Source organism: Protopterus annectens, chromosome 9.part0, assembly GCF_019279795.1.
Source record: "Protopterus annectens isolate FY-2018-M chromosome 9.part0, PAN1.0, whole genome shotgun sequence".
NCBI classification, from domain to species: domain Eukaryota; kingdom Metazoa; phylum Chordata; order Ceratodontiformes; family Protopteridae; genus Protopterus; species Protopterus annectens.
In genome coordinates, this window is record NC_056743.1 from 1,289,347,566 (window position 1) to 1,289,374,245 (window position 26,680).

General features: G+C 37.3%; 1 protein-coding gene across 1 annotated transcript in view; it reads left to right on the forward strand.

Annotated features, from left to right (window-relative positions):
* Positions 1-26,680, forward strand: part of LOC122810662 — a 231,606-nt gene that overhangs the window by 160,913 nt on the left and 44,013 nt on the right. The window contains exon 4 of the mRNA XM_044082231.1: positions 24,326-24,785. Within this exon, the coding sequence (XP_043938166.1) occupies positions 24,326-24,785 (460 nt within the window). The remainder of the gene's footprint in view (positions 1-24,325; positions 24,786-26,680) is intronic.

The window sequence follows — 26,680 nt, forward strand, 5'->3', positions numbered from 1 at the left end:
GAGTATTGTATCAAAAAACCCTTGGTCAAGTTGAGGTAAGCTGTTGTGCACAGTCCCTGCCCTCAGTCATTGTTTTAGTGACCCACCAGAGAAGTCCACTCAGATTTAATAGACATAGCGACCCTTTCATTTAATGCAAAAATCTAACTGTGATGGGTCCAGTGTTTGCAGGTTACCTATGTCTTCATTTATCATAATCAGTGATGATTCTTTCATCAATGGTCTTACATATATGAGGCTCATCAGATCTTATAAACCAGAAGTATACCCGGGTTTGGTGGTTAATCTCCTTGTAAGAGAGAATGACTGTAGTCATCTTTCCAGTTCTTGGGCACAAAACCTGACTGCAGGTTGTGAAGCGTTGAAAGGTGTATATAACTTCCAGCAATGACTGTCACGATTTAGCAAGAAGGCAACAGCAAAAAAGGTCAGATGGCTGATGGGTGTCTTAACTTCACAAAGAAGACTGGAAACCTTGATAAAATATATGGGATTATTAGGGAATCAAATTTTGCAGTTCTCTTGATCAGAAAGAAATAAGCACAACTATTTTAAGTTGGATTCCAAGGAAAGCATTGTGAGAGACAAGGTGTCCATTTGTAAAGCTTGCCAGCAAATTGACTTCTCAGACTCAACTTGGGCTGCTAGGTTGCGTTGTGTCAACCAGGAGATATGGGATGAAGTGGCTGGTTAAACAGCGCTTCCCCAGGATACAAGAACTGGTCAGTAGTCAGTTCTCGTATCCTGGGAGAAGGTCTTGGAAACACATATGCCTGTGCAGCCTCTGTTGGAGACCAGAGGCCTGGACATCATATCAGATTACAGGCGGTGGTGATGTTATGATGTCATTGCACTAATTACACCCACTTTAGGGATTCTGACCAGCCAATATCTGTATGATGGCTCCCAGCTCTGCATCTAAGACTGCCCATCAAATCTCTTACTTCATGGGGCACAGTTCAGCTACCACAGAGGTCAAATACCCAAAGGAGTAGGAGGCTCACCTATTGAAGGTTACATCTTTTTTTTTTCTCCTTATTCACCAGATCAACCAGATGCCAGGCTAATCCTGACCCATGTCTCAGGCCAGTGAGGAAGTCAAGGATCCTGGTCCATCATCACAGTACTGCCAGGAGTATTTTTTTTTAATGCTCTAACTTTTCCCCGACCTCTCAACTCACACCTGTTAGATCCTTAGAGCGGATATGTAATAAGGTGTGCTGCCATACCATCCCACCTCAATAGTGGCTTAGCAACTGCCTCTGCATCCCTTGGACAACAGCCTGCTCCATGTACACAGACTCTGCCAGAGAGCCACTGTGACCTGCACTAGAATGAACTTATGTTCCCAGGATGGGCACAACCATCCTCCTGTGCCAGAGCCTCAGACATCCGAGCTGCAAATCAAACCTGGATTGCCTGAGCTGTAATCAGGGCTTTATCTCTCTAGGCCAAGGCACTGGCAGTGAAGGATTATGTCTGGAGGTACTTGGCAAGAAATAATTGGGGGCTCAGGGTAGAGTGGCCACACAGAATCCAGAGGAACAGTAGGACATTCCATAGGGGTCGGAGAAGCGAAATATTAAATAAATAAGCAGCAATATTTCAATAAACTTCAGAATCTGTAAACTCTTTAAAGCAGCTCTAGCAAGGGATGTCTTAACTTCTTTTAAAAAATGTGTTACTCCTAGCCCAGTTGCTTGACATCAGTAACCAAACAGCAGAGTGATTCAGCAATGATTTTAATGCCATTATCTTTAAACTATGGAAATTAAAAACTCAGCTTCCTCTGGGCTGCTCTACCTATTCATTATCTCAAAGGAACTGAATCTAGTAATGAAACTAATCAAAATCATTAAGCCTTCTGTACAATAATGGCAATGTCGGCAAGGTCCTTTTCATAATTGATGGATGAGGAGAGACATGCATGTGCTACTTTACTTGAAAGTTTTCTCAACAGTTTACAGAGATCAGATAAGCAAGGACTTTATTCCAGTTGCTGCTTCACATCAAAAATATGAGGATTTAAGCCATATTCTAGACTTCTGCAGGTTATTTATCTCCACTGCCTAAATTAGTTTTGAACCGCCTTTACAAGGTATGGATGTGCTTTTTAAACCTGTAGAAAGCTGAAGTGAACATGACAGTGTCACTGACTCAAGAAGAAGCATGTTCACCTTTGACACTGGAATATCAGAGAGCTGTATGTTCCTCACCCACAACAGGGACTTGAATTCATTTTCCAGTATTGACATATTGCCTCCATGACAAGTGTTCATTCATTTTTGATCACTTCACACAAGTGTGATCAGAGAGGAGTGAAATATCGCAAATGTGAACATCAGTCAGGATTAAACAAATCACAAGAAAAAAGTATTTTTGCAGGAGGCAAGTATCCCCGCAATCCCTGTACCCGTTTTATTTATATAGAAACTCTGAGATTGGACCAGCTCAAGGCAAAAGGAAATCCTCAGTATACTGGACAACTTGACCTTCCAGGAAAAAGCCATGAAGTTGCATACTAGTAATCATACAGATGAGTGTCGATCACTAGTGTTTTAAAAACAGCCTGTCTCCTGACACTGCAGTGCTGCATAAGGATGGTGTTGTAATCCTTAGTGTGCCTTCCTTTGGGCGTATAAAAGGTCCCTTCTACTAGAGTTGGTGGTACCCCAGGTGGCAGTAAAAGATCCCACAGCAACTTTCAAAGAGTTGGTGTTCCTTATTGGTGTACTGTATTTACACCTTTACATTAAATGGAAACACTTTACATACGTATATACATTTTTCTACACACATCTCAATTCTCTTTTTAATTCAAGCTATAAAATGAACTGCCATACTTTTTTCACAAAGTGAAAATCTTACCTTTAAAGTAGATAAAGTGTCACAAAAGTTGTATAGATTTCTGTTTAGGCGTCATTAATTACCAGTTTTAGACTGTCTTTTTTCCTGCTCTTTGCATTTTCTCAAAACAAAACAAAACAAATGGCCATGATCACAGCTTATTTTTTGGCATCTGCTCATTAGAACTTTCTCCCATAAGGATGACTGACACCAGGAAGTACAGAGTTTTGTGGAGTCCAAGTGTATGAATCAGTGATTTTAGGGGCTGCACTGGTCTTTGCCCTCCTGAAAAAAAAAAATATGTGTTTATACAGGTAGCCATTTGAAATGTCAGGAACCAGCTAGACCGAGTCCTGAAATATGGAGACTGAATGGCCAAAAGAAAAGACTGATGTGTACTAAGTCCAAGATGCCATTTCTCAGAATATTCGCCCTTCTGCGAGGTATGGTGATCTTGGAGTTGGTGTATATAAGTTCAAGGGATGGGGGGGTTGCTCCTCACATGGAGGGTTGCAGGGGGCACTGCAAAAAAGTTTTAATAAAAAGAGATTTTCTTTTCAGCCTGTTATTTTTCAGATTTTCAGCACTCAACACTTCGAGTGCCAACATTTCAATAGGGAGCCATTTTTATGTAATGTTTTTAATTGTTTTCACTACAAACTATAAGTATGCAGACAGTAGGAAGCCATTACGAGCAGATAACATCTTCCATTACTGATTTTAGTCAGCCTGGAAATGTCATGGAGCTTCTGTTTAAGAGCCTAAGCATCATAAGTTGGGCTAGGGCAGATCCTCTTCCTGTTTTGAGCCAGTGTTAAGATGCCTGGGGACAATGTTCAGTGCAACATTTTCCTCATTCTACAAAATGTTTTAAATGTTTTACTTAGCTCACCAACTGTCAATGTTTTCCCTGTGCCTCAGCATCCCAAGTAGGTATTGTGACAGCCTCTGTGCACATAACTCCATTGTATTTTCTTCACTTAACTGTCAACATCCAGCGGGGTCAACGTCAAAACAATCTCAGTCTTTCTGTTAAGATCTTACAAACATATAAATAATTTCTGCTTTACATGTCCTGCCATCTCAGCCTGAAGTTGTTCAGGAACCCATATCAACATTTCTTTCATGTCAGGGGCTGGTGATCTGTGGATAAACCCCATTTACATATATTTTGGAACAGCATATGGTTTGGGTAATAAAAATGGCAGCAGAGATTAAAAAGTGAACATCCTAAACTTCTTTACTACTAGAGAATTGTTTAGTTCTGAAAGTTTCAAGATGAATCTGTACAGACCACCCTTTCTTGAAGCAAGGATGAATCTGAAATAATAAAAACAAATGTCTTTCTCTCCTTTTGAAATCAATTAGTTGGCAGCATTTTTTTGAGGAAAAATGTCAGTCTTCCTCCTGTCAGAAGGGGGTGGTGAAAGGGGACTTGGGGACATAAGTATTACATAGACATAGCCTTGTCCCTTCCCTGTCCTGTTGTCTCCCCTTGCATCTTCCCCTCTACAAGACTCTGGCGGTTCATGCAGAGGTTTAAGGTTGTGAGTTGTAGTTCTTGTGGTATAGGGTTTGATTCTCTCAGCCCTCATTTGCCTACTGTGCAAATTTGAGCATGTCACTTAACCAGACACAGCTCGGGGGCACCTCGGAATTCATGCTAGGCTCCTCAGTAGTCCCCTGGACTGCAAGCCTAGTAACTGCCTTTAAATCTAAGAACCTCTTTACTTTAAGGTTCTCATTGTTCTTGTCATTTCATAAGACCAGCGACATGGACTACGCATGTGTATGTCTACTCCATGCAGACGTACGAGTGATATTGCCTTAAATGTACTGATTTTGCATTGATTAGACATAATGTCTGGACTCACTTTTTATACTCTTTAGCAGTGAAATCTAAAGTGTATACAGTGATGGCAAAAGTGAGCGATGTATAGTCTTAAAATACATTTTTCCCTTTTGTTATTTTTTGATGAATTTGCCATTTGTGTTATAATGGACATTAGTTGAAATGTGTTTTCCTGGTAATAGCTAAGACACAGTTTAGTCAATCAAATAGCTTCACTTTAGGGCTAATTTTGGGTTAAACCTAGAAAGATCACCCTGGGAGTTGGACTCTACAGATGGGGGTGTTCCTGTCAGAAAGGTACATGGTCACATCTGTATTACTCAGAAAGAGCTGTTATTCTAATGATAACTTGACATCAGGAATCTACAACCCAGATAGTTAACAGGAGTGACAACTCACCACAGCAAAGTCACTGAAGTGTCCAAACAATTTTTATTTAAAAATAATAGTAAGACTATTGTTATGTAATAAAAGCAGTAAAACTGTTAGTGCTTTCATCCCCAATGTAGGAACTTCAGAACTAAATACAGAAAAAAACAACACATTTTAAATATGTTATGTAAACTAGGCAGTATGTAGTAATCAACCAATTACATTAAGAATTGGGGTCCATGTTTAGCTGCCGAATCCCAAAAATTCAAACCGCAAAATGATGAACATTAAATAGCAAACTGGACATTTATCAAACAACAGCAACTTCGGAAAAAAGTAGATCGATTGGCCATAGTTGGCCAACAACCAGGAAGTAATACGATGCATAAGGTAAGTGAAGGGAAATTTTTTAAATTTGCCCTATTCCCCGTTATAGTGCAATCTTGGAGTTGGTATATATAGTTGGGGGGTGTGGGGGGTGCAGCCCCCCACCTTGGTTGATTATGTGTGCAATGTTGGCTGACTATGGCCATTCAATGTATTTTTTTTATGTTGCTGTTGGTCAATAAATGTCCCATTCACTGTTTTAATTTCATTGTTTTGCGATTTGAGGTTTATAGTATTCAGTAGCCAAACATAGACCCTAAGAATTGTACTTAAACAGTTTAAAGAAACCACTCACCCCTACATTCCCCATTTATTACATATAGGAAATCTTAAAACTACTAATTAAAATCAAGTACTGTTAAAATGAAATATTATTGGAAAATACTTTCTATACCCATCCATAAATAATCCCCTTCTAAATTATATATAGTTTAAGTTTTAAAATACTCTCAATGGATATCACTTTGTGAAAACTAGGCTGACAGTATGCATTTATTTTCCACTTCAATTCAGCATACTCAATTAAATCAGCCAAAGGTCCCCCTCAAACTTATATTAGTCCTTTCCAAACCATAAAATAAAAAAAGTACTGGTTATTAAACTTATCAATATCCTTAGTTAGTGTGTTATTCTTATTATTGCGAATAATATCATACATATGTTCGTATATGTGCTTCTTAAATTTACGTTTCGTTTTGCCAACATAAAAACATACAACTTGGGACAAATAGCTAAGTAAACGTAGCCCTTAGTATTACAATTAAAAAAAAATTTTGTTTTTATCAGTGTATAATTTACAAACACAGCATTGCTCACCAAAATATGCCAGCACTGGGGTCAAGAAGCGCATTTATAAGTACCTTTTTATTATGTAATATGAAAACATCCCTACTCTCATTAAGTTCCAGTAGAGTTTTAAATGATCTTCCTTTCTTATACACAACTTGTAGTTTAACACTAATTACTTGCAGAACTTCCTGGTCCATGGAGAACACTACCTAATTCTTTTGCACAATTAGCCTTATATTATCACTATCTGTATTAAAAGTCTGAGTTTATTATTCTTGTTTACAATAGTTGCTCAGTCTTAACTCATTTGTATGAGGGGTCTGTAGCCGCCTTTCTTCCTTCTTACAAATTACTTTCTTAGACATATTCAAAACCAAAGTAGAAAGATAACCCTGAGTTAAAAACATTTCCTTCAATCTGTCACATTCATTCAAAAACATCTGAAATTCTGACACCATCTCCAATCAGCCTTGCTGCATATTGTCTTTAACTTCCTAACTTTTTTCTGCAACCCAGAGTGGTAACTAGAATAGTGTAACATTGTATAGGAAAATTTTGGTTACCTATAAATAATAGACCTGATCCTTCAGCATTAACTTTCACTTCCAAATCTAAGTAATTGATACTAGAGTCTCCTGTAGTATAAGTAAATTTTACAAAGGAGGTACATCAATTGTATTACTATAGTCAATAAATCATCCTTGAGCCCATCCCAAGTAATAAAATTGTCATCAGGAACATATGTGTATAAAAGTGGTTATTAAAATTAGTGTTAGAAACACATTGATTTCCCCTTTGTAACATCACTGTGCTCGCAAATGTCATGGGTGCCAGTCTGTAACTCCATTATGACTCAACTTTCTATTGTTAATGTCACACGACCTTCAAAATATATAATATATAATTGTTTTTCAGTTGGTCCAATTTACTAAAAGTACCAAAACATAAACCTCATTTTAGGAAAATCTCAGTACTTTCTATCAAAAATTCATTAAACCAATTAACTTCCTTCATTATGTGGTATCACACCCATATAACCTTTATATATCAATAGTGCAGAATAATATTTTCTTATCATATCTCTTACCTTTGTCCTAATTTATATAAAACTCATGAATCTTTTAATAAATGTTCAAAGGGTTGAAAACATGTTTAAGTTCAAGGTCCATATGTTGTAGCCAGAGGATGGGTCCTGGACCTCTCTGCATTCACTGTGTGTGAGTCTAAGTGGGGGATTATCACTTACACTTATAATGTCTTAGAGTATACCCAGAAGCTAGTTGGCATAATAGGTAAATATATAATCAGTGTATTATGTCTCTTTGGTAATTTGTCCTGAGCAAAGAGATCACTTCACAATAAAATAAATTCTTTTTGAAATAGCAATATTTACCACTATTCTTAGAAACCTCTTCATCATTGTCATTGCATAAGTAATAGATTCATCCTATTATTATAGTCATCACAATTCATAATAACTCCCCACCCCTTTATCTGGCTTCATTATTCTCAGTGTTCTATCTGAATGATATTATTTAAATAACCATTATTTCCAACGGACCGTCAATTGAAACACTTACAAAATGGTAAGACTTGGAAAGCATCTTTCTTCTTATATCAAACACTTTACAATTTTTTCATATAGAATTAACACTAGATCTAAAGCGAGGGGTTAAACAAGACCACCTTCCACGCAACTGCTAGCCTGTAATTCGAGAATCACCTCGGTTTTTGAACCAGTTATAAGTTCAATTTTCTTAAAAAATTTTAAAGTCCACTATCCATCTCTACAATACCTAGCTAGCTCTATGGTTAGTGACAAAATTAAAACCTTTAGATAGTAAATTAGTCACTTCAACATCCATTGCAAATTCACTGTAATTAAATAATTTAAAAACCCCTCTTTGGTTAAATATAATTTTCAGATTTCCCTCTGTCATTAAGTTCTCCCCCATGTTGTTCACTAGACGGTTCAAAAACTACAGCCTGGGTTGAGTATATGTCCAGTACATCCCCCATTGTGTTCACTGGCTTCACTTGGTTCCTCAATGATCTCTCTCTAATCTCCTTAGGGTAGATTCCTCTAAAGGGGAAGTAGTAGTATCCTCATCTGAAATAACTTCCCCTAAAACCCCTCCAGTTACCACATTGTTCACAATTTTTTTTTCATAAATAAATTTAAAAAGGCAAAAAAATTTTTTAAATTTGCCCTATTCCCCATTATAGTGCAATCTTGGAGTTGGTATATATAGTTGGGGGGTGTGGGGGGGTGCAGCCCCCCACCTTGGTTGATTATGTGCGCAATGTTGGCTGACTATGGCCATTCAATGTATTTTTTTATGTTGCTGTTGGTCAATAAATGTCCCATTCACTGTTTTAATTTCATTGTTTTGCGATTTGAGGTTTATAGTATTCAGTAGCCAAACATAGACCCTAAGAATTGTACTTAAACAGTTTAAAGAAACCACTCACCCCTACATTCCCCATTTATTACATATAGGAAATCTTAAAACTACTAATTAAAATCAAGTACTGTTAAAATGAAATATTATTGGAAAATACTTTCTATACCCATCCATAAATAATCCCCTTCTAAATTATATATAGTTTAAGTTTTAAAATACTCTCAATGGATATCACTTTGTGCAAACTAGGCTGACAGTATGCATTTAATTTAATTTTCCACTTCAATTCAGCATACTCAATTAAATCAGCCAAAGGTCCCCCTCAAACTTATATTAGTCCTTTCCAAACCATAAAATAAAAAAGTACTGGTTATTAAACTTATCAATATCCTTAGTTAGTGTGTTATTCTTATTATTGCGAATAATATTATACATATGTTCGTATATGTGCTTCTTAAATTTACGTTTCGTTTTGCCAACATAAAAACATGGGCAACAGTGACAAATAGCTAAGTAAACTTAGCCCTTAGTATTACAATTAAAAAAAAAATTAGTTTTTATCAGTGTATAATTTACAAACACAGTATCGCTCACCAAAATATGCCAGCACTGGGGTCAAGAAGCGCATTTATAAGTACCTTCATCCAATACCCCCACACCCACCCCCACTGCCTCTACATCTACACCATACTCCCCACCCACTAACTTCACTACCCCCTCTTCTACACAAATTCTATCCTCATCAACACCTCCCCAAAATCCCCCCCCCCCCAGAATGCACTCTCTTCTCTTTAAATCCCATACCTACATCTACTATCAAGAAACTCCTTCAGAAACTGAAACCATGTACCAATGCTCCTGACAATATCCCTTCTTACTTTCTTAGTATAGCTGCTGAAAGTCTTGCCTACCCTATTAGCATCTTAATTAACCGCTCCTACAAGAATGCATAGTTCCCCAAATCTGGAAACAAGCCTTTATTATACCACTACACAAAGGTGGTAACAATAATAATGTCACTAATTTCCGTCCCATAGCCATCCTGTGCCCCATTTCTAAAATCCTTGAAAAATGTTTGCAACTTCAACTCCTTCCCCACCTCCTAGACAATAATCTTATAACTCCCACACAGCACGGTTTCAGACCTAATCATAGCACCATGACTGCCCTTCTCTCCTTCCTTGAAATCGTTAATAAAGCCCGCGACTCTGGACTAATTGTTTCCACCTTACTCCTTGATCTGTCCAAAGCCTTGATACTATCTCACACAACCTGCTCTTAACTAAACTCTCCAAACTCTACCTATCCTCCTCCTCTTTGAACTGGTTCTCTAGTTATCTATCTAACAGAAATCAAGCTGTAAAATGGAAAAGCCACTTCCTCCTTCCTTAGTACCCCTACCGAGTCCCACAAGGCTCCATACTGGGTCCCTTCTCTTCAATATCTTTATCAACGACTTCCACAAATCAATCCCTTTCTCTAGCATCATCCAATACGCAGATGATTCTACTATCATCTGCTCTGCCTCTTCTATCACTTCACTACAAAAACTTACTCAAGATGCCTTCTCCTCCACAGAGCAATGGATGCTAAGCAATCATCTAGCTCTAAACGCTACCAAGACCAAACTAATGTTATTTACTCCCTCCAAAGTTACTCCTCCCGACATAAATTCATTCTTAATTACTAGTCAAAGCAACACACCTCTCGAAACAGTGTCAGAGACCAAACTACTTGGGGTCCAAATCGACAACCAACTTAAATTTAACTCCCACCTACAGACGAACATCAAAAAACGCATCAAAAACTTGGCATGCTTTATAGACAGAATACCTACCTCACATCCGCCACTAAAATCACTCTCTCTACTTCCTTCCTTATCCCCTCCCTTCTCTATGGGGCCCCACTACTTACTAATCTCCAGTCCTCACAAATAAAACAGCTTACCTCCGGCTATAACAAAATTGCAAAGTTCGCCACCAGCCATAAGTCTTCCACTCACCACTGTCTCTCCCTCCATAAACTAAAATGGCTAGAACTTCCCAAACAACTAACTTACACTCAACTAACTCTAGCCCATAAGCTTATTCTAAACCCTTCCCTCTGTCCCTCCCTTTCCTCTGCCTTTAAAATGCACCTACCTAACCGAGTTCTAAGGTCTAATAATCAAAATCTACTAGAAGTGCATAAACCTACTCATCCCCAGGCAAAAAACTTCTTTCATTCAGCCTCGCACGCCTCTGGAACTCCTTACCACCAAACATCCGCACCACCTCTAACCATTCTACCTTTAAGAAGTCTCTTTTCCTACACCTAGCATCACAGTGGGAATGCTCTTGCTCCCACCCCACATAACTAACTCTACTTAATGTACTTTAATATCACATCCTTCTTTTAGCTACTATACTTGTTCTCTAATTTGTATTAATTTTTTGCATTGTTCTATTGCTAACATATTTTTTCTCTCAATGTATTAATTGTTATGACTGCTATTATATATCTGAATAGTTTCACATTATTCTGACTACATTGTAATAATAACGTTCTGTCCCTAGACTGTCTCTGTCGAATATTATATGTATTTTTGTTTTTTTTTCTGGAGCTTTTCTCCCCAGGACTCCATTGAAAACGGGTTCTTTAAGGCCCAGTGGACTATCCTGGTAAACCAACTGCAATAAATAAATAAATAAATAAAAAATAAATGTAATATGAAAACATCCCTACTCTCATTAAGTTCCAGTAGAGTTTTAAATGATCTCCCTGTCTTATACACAACTTGTAGTTTAACACTAATTACTTGCAGAACTTCCTGGTCCATGGAGAACACTACCTAATTCTTTTGCACAATTAGCCTTATATTATCACTATCTGTATTAAAAGTCTGAGTTTATCATTCTTGTTTCCAATAGTTGTCAGTCTTTAACTCATTGTATAGAGGGGTCTGTAAAACCTTTCTTCCTTCTTACAAATTACTTTCTTAGACACATTTAAAACATTTCCTTCAATCTGTCACATTCATTCAAAAACATCTGAAATTCTGACACCATCCTAACTGCCTTAACATATTGCCCTTTAACTATAACTTTTTTCTGCAACCCAGAGTGGTAACTAGAATAGTGTAACATTGTATAGGAAAATGTTGGTTACCTATAAATAATAGACCTGATCCTTCAGCATTAACTTTCACCTCTAAATCTAAGTAATTGATACTAGAGTCTCCTGTAGTATAAGTAAATTTTAAAAAGGAGGTACATCAGTTGTATTACTATAGTCAATAAATCCCAATAAATCATCCTTGAGCCCATCCCAAGTAATAAATTTGTTATCAGGAACATGTGTGTATAAAAGTGGTTATTAAAATTAGTGTTAAAAACACATCTTTTTTCCCCATTGTAACATCACTGTGTTCGCAAATGTCGGGGTACAGCCCGCACCTATTATGACTCCTTTCTATTGTTAGTAATACTGACCTTCAAAATATATAATATGCAATTATTTTTCAGTGCTAATTCCATTAAAGTACCAAAAATATAAATCTCTCAGTGCTAATTCCATTAAAGTACCAAAAATATAAATCTCATTTTGGGAAAATCCGGTACTTTCTATCAAAAATTCATTAAACCAATTCAGCCCTTCATTATGTGGTATCACACCATATAAATCCTTTATATCAATAGTACAGAATATTATTTTCTTATCATATCTTACCTTGTCCTAATTTATATAAAAAATCCCATGAATCTTTTAATAAATGTTCAAAGGGTTGAAAAACATGTTTAAGTCTAAGGTCCATATATTTAGCCAGAGGATGGGTCCTGGACCTCCCTGCATTCACTGTAGGTCTAAGTGGGGGATTATCCTTACACTTATGTGTCTTAGGTATACCAGAAATAGTTGGTATAATAGGTAAATATATAATCAGGTACATATGTCTCTTTGGTAATTTGTCCTTGAGCAAAGAGATCACTTACAATAAAATAAATTTTTGAAATAGCAATATTTACCATATTCTTAGAAACCTCTTCATCATTGTCATTGCATAGTAATAGATTCATCCTATTAATATAGTCATCACAATTCATAATAACTCCCCCACCCCCCTTATCTGGCTTCATTATTCTCAGTGTTCTATCTGAACATAATTTTTAAGTAATATTATTTCATTTGACATCAAATTGAAACACTTAAAATGGTAAGACTTGGAAAGCATCTTCCTTATATCAAACACACAATTTTTCATATAGAATTAACACTAGATCTAAAGGAGGGTTAAACAGACTACTTCCATGTAACCCGTTGTTCAAGTCCAAAGAATCTACTCGGTTTTTGAAATAAGTTATAAGTTCAATTTTCTTTAAAAAATTTTAAAGTCCACTATCATCTCTACAATACTAGCTAGCTCTATGGTTAGTGACAAAATTAAAACCTTTAGATAGTAAATTAGTCACTTCAACATCCATTGCAAATTCACTGTAATTAAATAATTTAAAATCCCCTCTTTGGTTAAATATGATTTTCAGATTTCCTTCTGTCATTAAGTTCTCCCCCATGTTGTTCACTAGACGGTTCAAAAACTACAGCCTGGGTTGAGTATATGTCCAGTACATCCCCCCATTGTTCGACTGGTCGTCACTTCTGGTTCCTCAGTCTCTCTAATCTCCTTAGGGTAGGTTCCTCTAAAGGGGAAGAAGTATCTTCAGCTGAAATAACTTCCCCTAAAATCCCTCCAGTTACCACATTGTTCACAATTTTTTTTTCATAAATAAAAGGCAGTTTAGGGTAAGCTTTCAAATTGGTATAATCATTTCTATCCCTCTCAAATTTTTTTGTACTTATGCACACATATGTCTTAAAGATTATTAATATCTAGAAAAATCTTGTAATACTTGTTTTCATAGTTCTTGAAAATCAAGTCGGTAGTAATTACCTGATCAAGTTATTTTATTTTAGAACATAGAGCAATGAGGATTTTAAATTATTTAATTACAATGACTTTGAAATAGATGTTGAAGTGGCAAATTTATTATCTAAAGGATTTAATTTTGTTCCTGACCATACAACTAGTGTTGTAAAGAGAATGGTGGATTTGTTTTTAAGAAATTGTTTTTAAGAAAATTGAATGTACAACTGTATTTCAAAGACCGAGTAGATTCTTTGGCATTGATCAAGGAGTTATGTAGGAGTAGTCTGTTTAACATGTCTATATTACATTATCGAAAAACGTGTTAATCTAAGACATCTTCGCCGACCAGTAAACAGCAAAACCACAAATCTCCGAAAGGCCACATCAGCGAATCTTTTCCCAGAGGAAAAAATTGCTTGGCCAAACAAAAACAAAACAAACTTTCAAACCCTACAAAGTGGAGGCTTCACACCCCCCAATGTGGGGGGCTGTGTCCCCTATCCCCCTAATTAAATATACCAACTCTGAGATTGCACTACAGTGGGGAAAAGGGCAACTTCACGATGATGGCCAAGCATTTTTTTCCCCTGGGAAAAAACTTGCTGAAGTGGACATTCGGAGATTTGTGGTTTAGCTGTTTACTGATCACTGAAGACATGTTTCATTTTTTGATAATGTAATGTAGACCCTATTAAATCATCCTTTACATCTGGTGTTAATTCTAGATGAAAAATTGTTTGAGTTTGATATAAGATGCTTTCCAGTTCTCACCATCTTAAGTGTTCCAATTTGACAGCAAACAAAATAATATTACTTAAAACAAATTATGTTAATTTAGAACTACTCCTTATAAATCTCTGAGCAAAACTACTCTTCACATTTGAATGTTACCTCTATTATGCATTGTGATCTTTTCTCCCCTACCATCCTCCTCAGTTATCAATGTCCTCTTTCCCCATACTCTCATTGACTCACATCCAAATAGATATTTCCCACCTGTTCAGAGACTACTAGCACCATCTTAATTTCCGCATCTCTTTGCTTATAAACTTCTGAACCAGTTCTCCTTTATCTCTCATTGTTCCTGCATGTTTTTTATTATATGTATTGTACACAAAATAATTATACCAACCCCTGTTATTTTAAACTAGAGTAGCTGATACACTTTTATTAGCCTTTGTCTGCAAATTTGTACATGATTTATTAAACTTGCATGCTTTGTTTACTAATGCTTGAACCATTGTGCACTGATATCATCCTGATTTATTCTGTATTTTTTTGTATTCTCTATTTAAACAATTTTGCATTCACCTGAAACTGGTCAGTTGTGATCAGTGCACTATCCGATAAACAAACAAATAGGTATGTAAATAAATAAATAAACAAAAAATGCATTGCACATATTCTTTTATTTTCTGATGTTCACGTGTTACTTTGATTGCATTTCAACTGACTCATTCAGAATCTGAATGTATGTATTATGTCCTCGTGTTTTAAATAACCGGAATGAATGGGGAAAGGGTCTTCATACCATGGATGTTCATAGAGAACTTGGGTTTTATTTGAAAGGCTAAAGTTTCAATAAGGGTTTTTGACTTTTTATAGCCACAAAAAACTGAAAAAGGACACTAAATAATGCCTTATCAAATGTCTGTTAGAGGGTGTTACCTTGTACCATGTTTATATATATATATATATATATATATATATATATATATATATATATATATATATGTATTACCATGTTTATATATATATATATATATATATATATATATATATATATGTATTACCATGTTTATATATATATTTTTTTTTCCTTCTTAATCATTACTACACTAGGCAATATTAACTGCTCCCATATATGACAGTTGTGCTGTGCTACTTAAATCCTGTTTCACAATATTATTAAATGTTGGAACTTTTAAGCATGAGAATCTCACTTGGCAATGTGTTCTTCATGGTATTATAGGCTATCATAGGTTAATTCTTTACAGGACTTCCATTTGCTGTATCATTGCTCCATTCTGTCTTACCAGCAGTGATAGTAAGACATTACACTTATAATGTACATGTATAAGAGCAGATCTTTGGGAATATGCTCTTACGGCATAGTGTTTGGTGATGCAAGAAGTATTCAGATATTTATTGATAATTTTCTTAGCCCATTTGTCATGAACAACATAGTCAATGGTCTTCAAGTGAATAGTCTCTTACTATAGCAAGGAGTCCTAAAGATAAGAACATTTTGTTGCTGTTTCTTTTGTGCAGCAATGAACTAGAGGATAATGCTACCACCTATATTTACTCATAACAGTGTATAGCGCTGTAGTTCCTAATGATTGTTAGTTGGTAAGTCTGCTATGATGGTCATACAAATGTAAATGAAGATGTGTATAGTCAGCTAGTCCTGACTGGTTTCAGTTATGACAGTTCTGTAGCATAGAGGGAATAAAGATACAGCCCAGGTAACCTGAGGTCAGTAGTGACTTAAGAATATGATGGAGCAGGCATGTGAGGAGAGTGAGCTCATCTTGGGGGGGGGGGTCTGAGCTGGGTCAGTGGTATTCCTGGTTAAGCAGAAGCCTGCCAAAAGTAGCAAGGCAGTGCAGGGAGGAAGTATTCTGTTGGAATTCCATGTCTTAGAAACGTGAACTTTGTTTTCTCTGCACTTTTACCATTCACTCATACTTCTATATACTCTTAAAAGGTTTACTATCAAAATGAATGTTGAATCTCACAAAATCTGTTTAATTGCCTGAACTGACTTTTCAAATTTGTAAATGTCACTTTTACAAAATGTGGGAAATCATCAGCTCGACATCCACATTCGCACTTACTCAAAATGTCAGGAGGTGATGTCAGACCCTCAGGCACTTGTGCTGAAGCTGCCATAGCAATTATATGTCTACAGCACAAGTTTTTCAGTTTTGCAGGGGGGACAAGCCCCCATGCATCCCCATATGTTATATATTCCAGCTCCGACATCACACTACAGTGACAAAAGGATAAATTTCCCAGTCCTCACTGTAGTGCAGTCTGTTATCAGAACATCGATCCCACATTAGGGAATGCACACTACCATTTGCTAATGAGGAATCAAACACTTCTGGATCGGCGTTACGGAAACTGGAAAAGGCACATTCGACCATCCCACTTTTGCATAAGTGCCATTCCACATTTTGATAGTAAATCTCTTAAAACGAGTCTGCTTTTTGCATTTTGCAGATACTTTTCCTAAGGCTGACCATTGACCCATTAGAAGATATTTACTACCATAGTGTCTTCACTGTCATTTACGCTGCTTTTCATATTTTTCTGTAGAATGTATGTATTATTTTCCATCTGCTTTGCTTAGCTCACTTTGTTTTTCTTCATTAACTGTTTCTCTCTCTACTTTTGTTTTACTAATTTCTTTCTCCTCATACCCCAGCATTGTCTTTGCACTTCCTTCCAAAATAGCAAGGAATCTGGAAAATGCAGCAGCTTCTTCTGAGGCCACTTCTGTTTCATTCAGTGCTTTCCTCCTTACCCTACCACTGCTACATGACATCATAATTTTTGTATTTTACTTTTCTATTAATGTCTGTGAACTCATAATTCCTAGCTAGTTCCAGTGTGAACTCATAATTTTTCTGTCTTGCACTTCTGAACTTGTACATTTTATATTCCACATTTTTCTGGGACCTCAGAATGACTTATTAGTTTGCCTAGCATGTCTGTAGTCTGTCATCTGGCCCTGCTTTGGTTTCATATATATCATGCACCTGCTCTCCTGCCATGTGCATTAATACTATGGCTAGTCTGCCATTCTGGTTGCATAGTTTTGAAATCTGGCTACTTACTTCTTCCAGTTTCGGTTAATATTCCCTACATTAGACCCTACTCTAAGTACTTGGAGGTCACTGTTTTATATTGCACTGTATTTGTTCCATTGTTAGATGGATTAGACCCACAAAGCACAAGTAATTTTAGTAATTTACGATACAGAGTACTATCTGATTAAGTGATTTGTCCAAAGTTGCACACTATGCAAGGGGAGAATGAGGAAATCAGAGTCAGGACTAGACACCCACGCGTGCACACACACACACACACACACACACACACACACACACACACACACACACACACACACACGCACTGTAGCTCATAACCTTGCAATATAAATTGCAGATGTTTTAGACTACAAAAGATATGCCTTTATGTAGGCCTCTGGACTGTGCATCAGCAAACCTGGATATTTTTTTATGTCCTTGCTCAAGACTGCATAGTAAAAAGTAATTTTAAGTGTTTGCATAAGTGTCTGAATAGATTGGTGCAAGTAAAAAGTAATTTTAAGTGTTTGCATAAGTGTCTGAATAGAGTGGTGCAAGATGAAAATAAATAACCAGAGTGGTTCATCTAAGCACTTAATAGAAGAACGTTTTAACCCTTTATAGGTTACCTAGATTTTAACTGGATTTAGCCAGGACCCAATTAATATGGACATCACACCTTAGCCGGTTATCTATTATTACACCCAGTAATCTAGTAGATCCGACTAATCTTGTAATTGAGATATGGAAAGAGGTAATTCCATTAAGCCTATCTGTTGATGATAAAATAAACTGGCTGATAAATCTCCAAGTGTTCAGTGCTTGCGAGAGCACATCTGTTTCCCCAGTGCTGAGATGTAATCGTTTAGGTGCAGCCCATTCCCACGTAGCATTGAAGTTACACTGCAGGTTATCATCAGCTAGAGGTATTAATTTTTTGTCAAGAAAGATAGATGTAGATACATATTCTGAATATTATACATATTTTTGTCAAGGAAGACAAATGCATCATCTAAACATTAAGCCTGGTTGGACATAATTTTGAAGGAATAGCTCAGGCAGTAAAATTGTTACTACTAAACCAGTAGAGGATCACAAAGTCTGCTTCTACAGCAGCACAAATGGATTGCCTTCTGCAGTAGAAAGACATTTCTGCAGACAACCTTAATATAAAGTATGGCTCCTTCCAAACTGCATTAGTACTAGTAGTTGTGCTGTTGCTCATTTGCATATTTACTGTGCATCAGCTGACTGCTTGGGGTGTAGTAACATGTAGATTCTGCATCCTTACTGTGCAGATGTCTCTCCATCATGATGTAGCCTTTTCATTGTATTTCTGTATGCGGACTGGGCATGTGTGGTGCAGGCCTTAGGTGGGAATCGGACAGTTTTGCTTTTAGAAGCAAGGGATAGTTACAGATAAGCTCAAGGTGTGATGGTGGACATTAATTTAAAAAAGTGTGTAACAGCTACACACAAGCTGGTTGAGCTTAGCATCCTACCTAGACAAAATGAGAAATTCACAGACACAGGAAAGTACTGCTACACCACAGGTATGGGTGCTTTACATCTCAGCAGTGTGAGCTGAGATTCATGCAGCAACACTGCACTTTTTCCCACAGACTGCATGGAGGGCTCTCCATGTACGTACTCTAGCTGCTATGTACTGCTGCACAGATTTACAGCCTGCATTTTGTTTCTGTAAAGATGTATGTTTATGTTACTCACTTAGCCATATATAAAGCTGATTGTATGCCCACACTGCCAGACTGACATCTCTGCAATGTCTGATTGCTATGGTTATTCACACATCGATTATAGCAGTCTTGCATATTGAATAATTGCCTAATTAATTAATTATTTCTGTGGATTTTTTTGAAGCTGTCTTTGTAAAACATAAGTTAGGAATGAGAAAAAGTACTGGGAATCATGACAACTCTCACTGAGCTTCTAAATCATACCCCACATCTCCGTTTCTTATGCTGTGGATGATGGAGGAAGACTGTATACAATGTTGATCATCTGAAAGATCATTTGTGCAGGGTTTCTGGGTGAGCTTACACATCAGATGGAGGCAGTGGAAGAAGGTAAACATCTATCTATGTCTAAACTGCTTCTGCTGGTGAGGGTCATTGGGGTAACAAGAGGAGCAGCGCAAATCACATTTCTCTGTCCACAGCAACAGTCCCCAACTCATCTTGTGGGATCCCAAGTTGATCCCAGGCAAGATAAGATGAGAGATAGTCTCAACAGGATGTCCTAGATCTGCCTTAGGTCTTCTTTCTAGTGTGCCAGTCCTGGTTCCCCTCCCTTGGGAGACACCCAGAGGCATCCTCATTGAGCATGCAAACTACCTCAACTGACTTCTCTCAATCCGGATGATCTATGGCTTTGTTCTGATATCCACTGAGATTGCTTTTTTCCTTAGTCTGTCATGGAGAGTGAACCCAGCCTGCAGTATTTCTGGTACTGCAGTACTCCACTAAATAATTTCCCACCTCCCCCCTCTTATTCTTGAATGTTTTCCTGAAGTGCTTTAACTCATCCACTTGTGGTTTGCTGATCTCCTGCCAACCTACAGAGATAGTTAACTCTTTTCTGACATAAAACATTGATGTCTAATTTGGAGGGGCTGGCCTTCCTTCTAGCAAATCAAAATTAGCAGCACATTGCTGCAATGCTTGAGGTCAGGAAGACAACATCATCAACAAGGTAGCAAAGATGTAACAGTATGTCTTCAGGCTGGATATTCTTCAGGCCTTGCCTGAGCCTTGATATCATGCCAGTGAAAAGTCAGGAGGCAAGGTACACTCATGGCAGAGTCCAGAACTCGATTAGAATGCAATTGTCTTAATGTAGGAGAATGTGGACAACAGGTCTTGGTCCTCAAATACAGGGACAAAATGGCATAGATATGGGACCCCCATATTGTTAGCACCTTCCACAAAACATTCCAGAGTACACAGTCATATACCTTCTCCAGGTCCATAAAACACATGTCCACCATAGTGAAGGACTCCCACCACCTCCACTAATATCCAAGTACAAAGAGTTGTTTCATTGTTCCAAGGCCATATTGCTCCTTCTAATTCCCACCTGTAAGGTAGTCTTCTTGATGTGTTTTCCCCAAATGCTGAGAGATTTGATCCTTCTATAATTGGCATCAGCACTCCTGTCCTTCATTTTGAAAATATGGTCCACTGCTGCTGTTTGCTGTCCAGTGGCATTGCTCCAGTTTTCCATGCAGCATTGAAAATGCGCTTTAACCAAGACAACTCAACAATATTCAGCAGGGTCAGCATCTCCGGCTTGATCTTTTCCTCTCTTCTTCTGTCTTCTGAAGGTAGTATATACCAACTTCTGCATTTTACTTTAAGCTTGATGCTCATACCTATGCTGCCTGGAATACATGTCTTTTATTAAAAGTCTAATTTTACAAAGAGGACAAAGAACTCCGCTAGTAGTGCAGATTTCAGGAAACCAAGCTAAAAAAAGTACTAACAATTATTTGGGTGATGAATGCATAATTTCTTAGGCATCTATTTAAATACTTTAATGAAAGTTAATATTTATTTGGATGTGGTCGTCATAATTGAAGCCTAATTCAACAACACCCTGATTCAGTGAAAGTGACTGTTTTAACAGGCTACAACCCCTTGTGCAGGGATTCTACCCCTTGTAACCCATACTTACTAAAATCAGATTTTGGTTGCACCAGCTGTAGACAGGATATCAAGATTTGCATAAAAGAACCTCACTGAAGCAAGTATTATCTCATAGGTACCTGTTTACATGAACTGATTAGACATTCTTTGAAATAAAACATAAAGTCAGGTACCTATTTGTTTACTTTGTAGGCATCTTCTTAAAGGTAAACCAATAAATAATGTGATGTCTGTACAGTATGGCATCTGGTGAAAGCCTGTTTCACCTGATGACATTTTTGCCATAGGTTTTGCAGGAGAAATTGCTTCCTTATATTTCCACTTGCTGTACAGCATTTGGTTTAGTTACTTCAGTGAATGCTGCAGGTAGTGGCAGCAGATATTCAGCACTGTGTTTTAATGTCAGGGTTTCCAGCTACCACGGCATGCAGCTAGGTAGGTATGTATGTATAAATGTTTGCAGCAGGAAATTAGATATTACTGAGGGAAAAGACTGCTATAGCATATGCCGTCTATATAAAGTTCTTTGCAGGTGTTGGGACTTCGTGAAAAATCTTTTTTCTGGCTATCTTCAGTGAGAGACTACACTCTTCATGGAGATGCATATAGGCATCTGTATAAGCAAGGAAGCTCTCTCAATTAGTTGTTTCTCCATGTAGGTTCAAAATTGTGAATTATCAAGTCTGTTTGACTCATTAAAATTTCAAAGTAAATTTTTTTTATCCAAGCCTAGAGTGATATTTGAGTGGGTTGCATTACAGTCATGGCTTTGGGTCTCTTCTGTTGATGACGGCCCAATTTATTTGTGTGTTTTCTGTCCTGTGCTTTCTGAAGTAAGCGTGAAGTGTTGCTTTGGAGTATGTCTATTAAGGTATTCCTACTATAATATCCATACTATACTCATGATGGAGCACATGCAAAATAGTGCTCTTTAGCAATATATTTGAGACACAGAGAGAATGAGAGAGAGGTACATTTGTAGTGAGAAGTGCATTTGAAGTGAGTAGCTAATAGATACTTTCCCTCTAGGTCCGTAATGTTCTTCATATTTTTTTCCTGTGGTTTTAGATAATTTTATTGTTCTCCATATGTGTGTGTGTGTGTGTGTGTGTGTGTGTGTGTGTGTGTGTGTGTGTGTGTGTGTGTGTGTGTGTGTGCGCACATGTGCCACTCACAGTTCCTTGTGAGATTCCCATTCAGAAGGAAAAATGGGTGCGCACAGAAGAGTTGCTTCCATTTTCTTAAGATATGCTTGCATTTTTGGGTATTACAGAAGATCCAATTTAGGAGCAGTGTGATATATCGTTTATTGCTACTACTTAACAGTTCTTGATTGTTTTCTTTCAGTTCTTGGCTACTGTGCCTTCTGTGCAAAGTGTGCATTTTCTTCCTGCATCTGTATGAGTTTTTGCTTGATGCTTCAGTTTCTTTCCTTATCTCAAAGACAGGTACATTGACAATCCTTAAATAGCTTATAAGTGTATGACTCTGAGTGCACATACTGTGATGGACTGGTGGCCCACAAACCAGGAATAGTGCTGTACCTTACACCATTTTCTGCTAGGTTCTGGCATCTCTGTTACCCTGAATAGCGTATGTGAAGATGGTAAAGGCTGCCAGCCTAGCCAGATAGAATTGTTTAGATAATTCTGTCATTTGTAAATATTAATGTAAGCCACGGGCTTGTTCTCTTAAATGTGAAAAGACTGCATTGGATATTGGACTGTAAAACTGTAACAACAGTGCACTCTGCTGTAAGAAAGCTAAGTCAAGCATTTTATGACTGTCTTTGATGCAAAAATTCAGAGCCTATATGTCTAGAGGGAGGCATCGGCATCCTGCCTGTTGTTTTAAGACCAGAGTTAATGGCTAGAATTTGCATATATAAATGTCTTTTATTGCTCTGGTTTCTGACCAGGTGTAAAGAATGTAAATGTAATTTCTGTTAGCCTGGGAACACCAGAGAAGTGTGAAGAATGATGTCATGTGAAGCAGCTCTGTGTTATCAATTTAAAGAGAGAGAATAAGAGAGCTCTGAGCATTTTGTCTTGAGAACATCCAACATCACCAGCACAGTTTTGCTCTTTATGTAAGTTTATTTTAGAACTGTGTTTTCTCTTAGATATAGCTAGGAAATAGTAAGATTAAACTAGTTTGTTTTTCTGTAATGTCAGAACTTTTGCTACTGTTATTTTAATTATTTCTCTGTGATCTCTGAACTCTTGACTAGCACTATGTAGTAAGAAGTATTGTCTTGTGTTTTTATTATTTATTAAATATTTTTAAACCTTTCAACTGTGGATGTTTTATGTAGAGTTAATTTAAGCTCTAGAGTACATTGCATGTGTATAGTGATACTGTACCAAGTCACTCTAATAATCCTTGACTGTTCAGTCACACTTACCATTTGGATAATAATATTGCACAGTAATAATTGGACACCCTTTCAGAAGGTCCTTTGAGTAGCTGATATTAGTGGGTAGTGGCAGCTGGTGCTACCTTTTAGACTGGGCAGAAAAACGGCACACCTGGAGAACTTTTGCCAGCCTTCCCCAGGAGTGTCTGTGTGGTTGTATATAACTCTTGCTTTAAAGTGTGTATGTGTGTCAGCTAGTTGGGCAGGGACATGAAGCACTGGTTGGACAGAGAAGGTGCTGGAGGTTTTAGCTTGCCCACTAGACTGCGATCTGGACCCTATAGCTGTGCCAATGGGGAGTCTTATTCAGGACCTGGAGAGAAAGGGAGAAACCATCCCCAGACTGACTGTGATCTCTGTGTGCTCTTAAGGGAAATTGTACTTTACTGTGTGTGTATTTATTATCCTTTCCCTATATGGACGCCCCTCACTGGTGTTAGTGGTGAGGATTGCGGCTCCTTAATTGCTGGGCCAGGGCACGGGTGTCACAGCATAAAGCAAGTGTTGAAACATAAATGAACAAATAAATGAGCTCCCCACTTCACACAGAATTTTAGAACAGGCTGTTATTAGTTCAAGTTATCTGCAGACTTCAATCTGATATCTGGTAACTACTGCAAGTGTCACTCTTGAAGACTGTTCTTATAACTTCTTTTGTATTGTTTGTGAACACTTGTGTATGATGCTATGCCAGTGAAGAGATTCTACTTTACAGAAACCCTTACAGTGATATTCTGCTGTAAATGTAAAACATTACTTAGTTTGTACTTCCTTTGTTTCAGTAATGTTTAAATTATAATGAAAGGAATATATTGTACTAAGGCATATGTGAATTACTAACTTTGATACTGACACTGAAATATCTCTTTAGTCAAGGTTCAAAGAGGATGGCTTACAAACATAATCAGCAGAACAGCTCAAGAGTACAAGAATGCTTAGAGTATGGTCTAAAGGCCAGCTCCAGTAATGAGACAGATACACTGAAAACAATTCAACCAAAGAGTAAACATACTAAAAGTTCTGAAATCAGTAAGAGTTCCCATAATGGCAGCTCAGTCAAAAAAGAGTGGCCTGAATGTGGTAGTTCACAGAGTTTTTTGACCAGCTCTGAAAGAGATGCACCGAAAATGATGACTCATCCAGTGGGAGTACATACTATGAGTTCTGCAGACAGTATGACTGCCCAGCAACAAACAGACAAGACAGAACTATGGAGTAAGAACATGGACAAGAGCTGTTTAGGTGAGGATGCATCCAATCTGAAAAGGAATTATGGAAGAAATTCACTGCAAAATCTCACTCCTTCATCGAACCACACCATATTGGTAGAGGTAACAAATTTGTTTATTTTTAGTGATGTAAAGTTCTGAGTTTTTGGGCACTAGTGACTGGTTTCTTTTCTGACATAACCTTTCAGGGTATGAAAAGAGATACTCAGTATGAGAATAAACACATTTGTTGCAATGTGCATTGTAGGGGAGATGGATGTTGTATAGCTGTGTGTGCTGTACACTGTGTGCATGATGTATATTTCTGTGCAGTGCACTTTGTGTATCATGTATATCTCTATGCTGTACACTGTCTGCATCATGTATATCTCTGTGCTGTGCACTGCATGCACCATGTATAACTGTGCTGTACACTGCATGCACCATGTATAAATCTGTGCTGTACACTGCATGCACCATGTATAACTCTGTGCTGTACACTGCATATATCATGTGCTGCTGTTTGTGTTACAGTCATTACTATCTCTCAATATGCATGGCTGACTTTTTAAGTTCATGATAAGATTATTACTGTAGCGTCCTAGAGATATGAAATATGGGAGCGGATAATGACAACTTAACTCACTGAATGTTCAGTTCTGTACATATTAGACAAAATGCAAATTCTTGTTCTGGTTATAAAATATATTGTATAGTTTGGTTCTTTCTGCTGACTACTAAGATACCATTATTGTTTATATTTTATACATGTTAACCAGGTAGGCCCTCTATGCATGAATGTCCTTAGTCAAGGACAATCCTGGAAGTACTGTTTGGTCAAATGTCTTTCTCACAGTAGGCAGATGGATGTGGAAAAAATCAGATACTGGGCCTTTTTTTTAAACAAGAAACTATCACTTATGACATAGGCAAACATACATTTACAAAAATGAAAAAAATCATAGTGACATATTTTCAGTTCCAAATATTAATACATCACGTATAATCTATCCAGACATTGTCAGTCAAACATTACAATGCTCATTCAATTCCTGCCTTCTCTTAAACATCATTCCTCTTCCAAAACATTTTTCTGCATGTATTGTTCCCACAGTTCCCACTTTTTCTATGTAATTTGCTCCTATCCTTTTCTAAAGATCCCACTTCCAGCTGTTTTATCTCAGTTACTATAGTCACTACTTCTAGTATAGTTGGCTTAGACTTTAATTTACATTTTTTAGCAATTGCTGTCTTGGCAGCCACCAGAAATGAACTCAGCAAAGCCGTACTTTGTGTAGGCAATGCTGATTCTGTATCATAGCTCAAAAGTAATTTCCTTTGTTATACCAATTTGCCAACCCCATATTTCTGTTAGAGTAGCCTGCAAGGAATTTTTAAAGTCTGCCAACCTATTACACTCCCCAAAAGTATGTTTCCAATTACTTCTTTCTTCCTTATCACACCACCAACATTTGCAGTCTACTTGAGGAAAACTCTTTGGAGACTTCTTAGGGTATAAAAATACCTGTGCAAACACTTCCAAGCAACGATCCTAAATCTTCTAGACTTTTTTTGGAGCCATACGTATATTCCCATTGTTTCTTTGTGAATTATTTATCCAATCTGTCTTTCCAGTCCTTTCAAGCCTCCTCTGATTGAGTCCTATAGTTATCATGCAATTTTTTTATATGCGTTACTAATTATCCCATTTTTTTAATAGCAGCATCTGTTCTAGATTCTACTAAAAATTCTACCAGTGCTGGTCTTTTGCTTAGGATCAGCCTATTTTTTTCTGTTTGCCTATACTTTATCAATCCTTGATAACGAAGGCACTCTCTAGCCTGCAGTCCAATTTAATTCCTGGCCTCTTCCCATTCTATTACCTTTTACTCTATAACTAATTGCTCCCAATACCATGGTTCCTTTACCAGATTTCTCCAGCTAATTCTAGCTCCCTCTTGACTATTCTCTGTATCCCTAATTGCAGTCATCCCTATTGGAAGAATCACCTTTCTCCA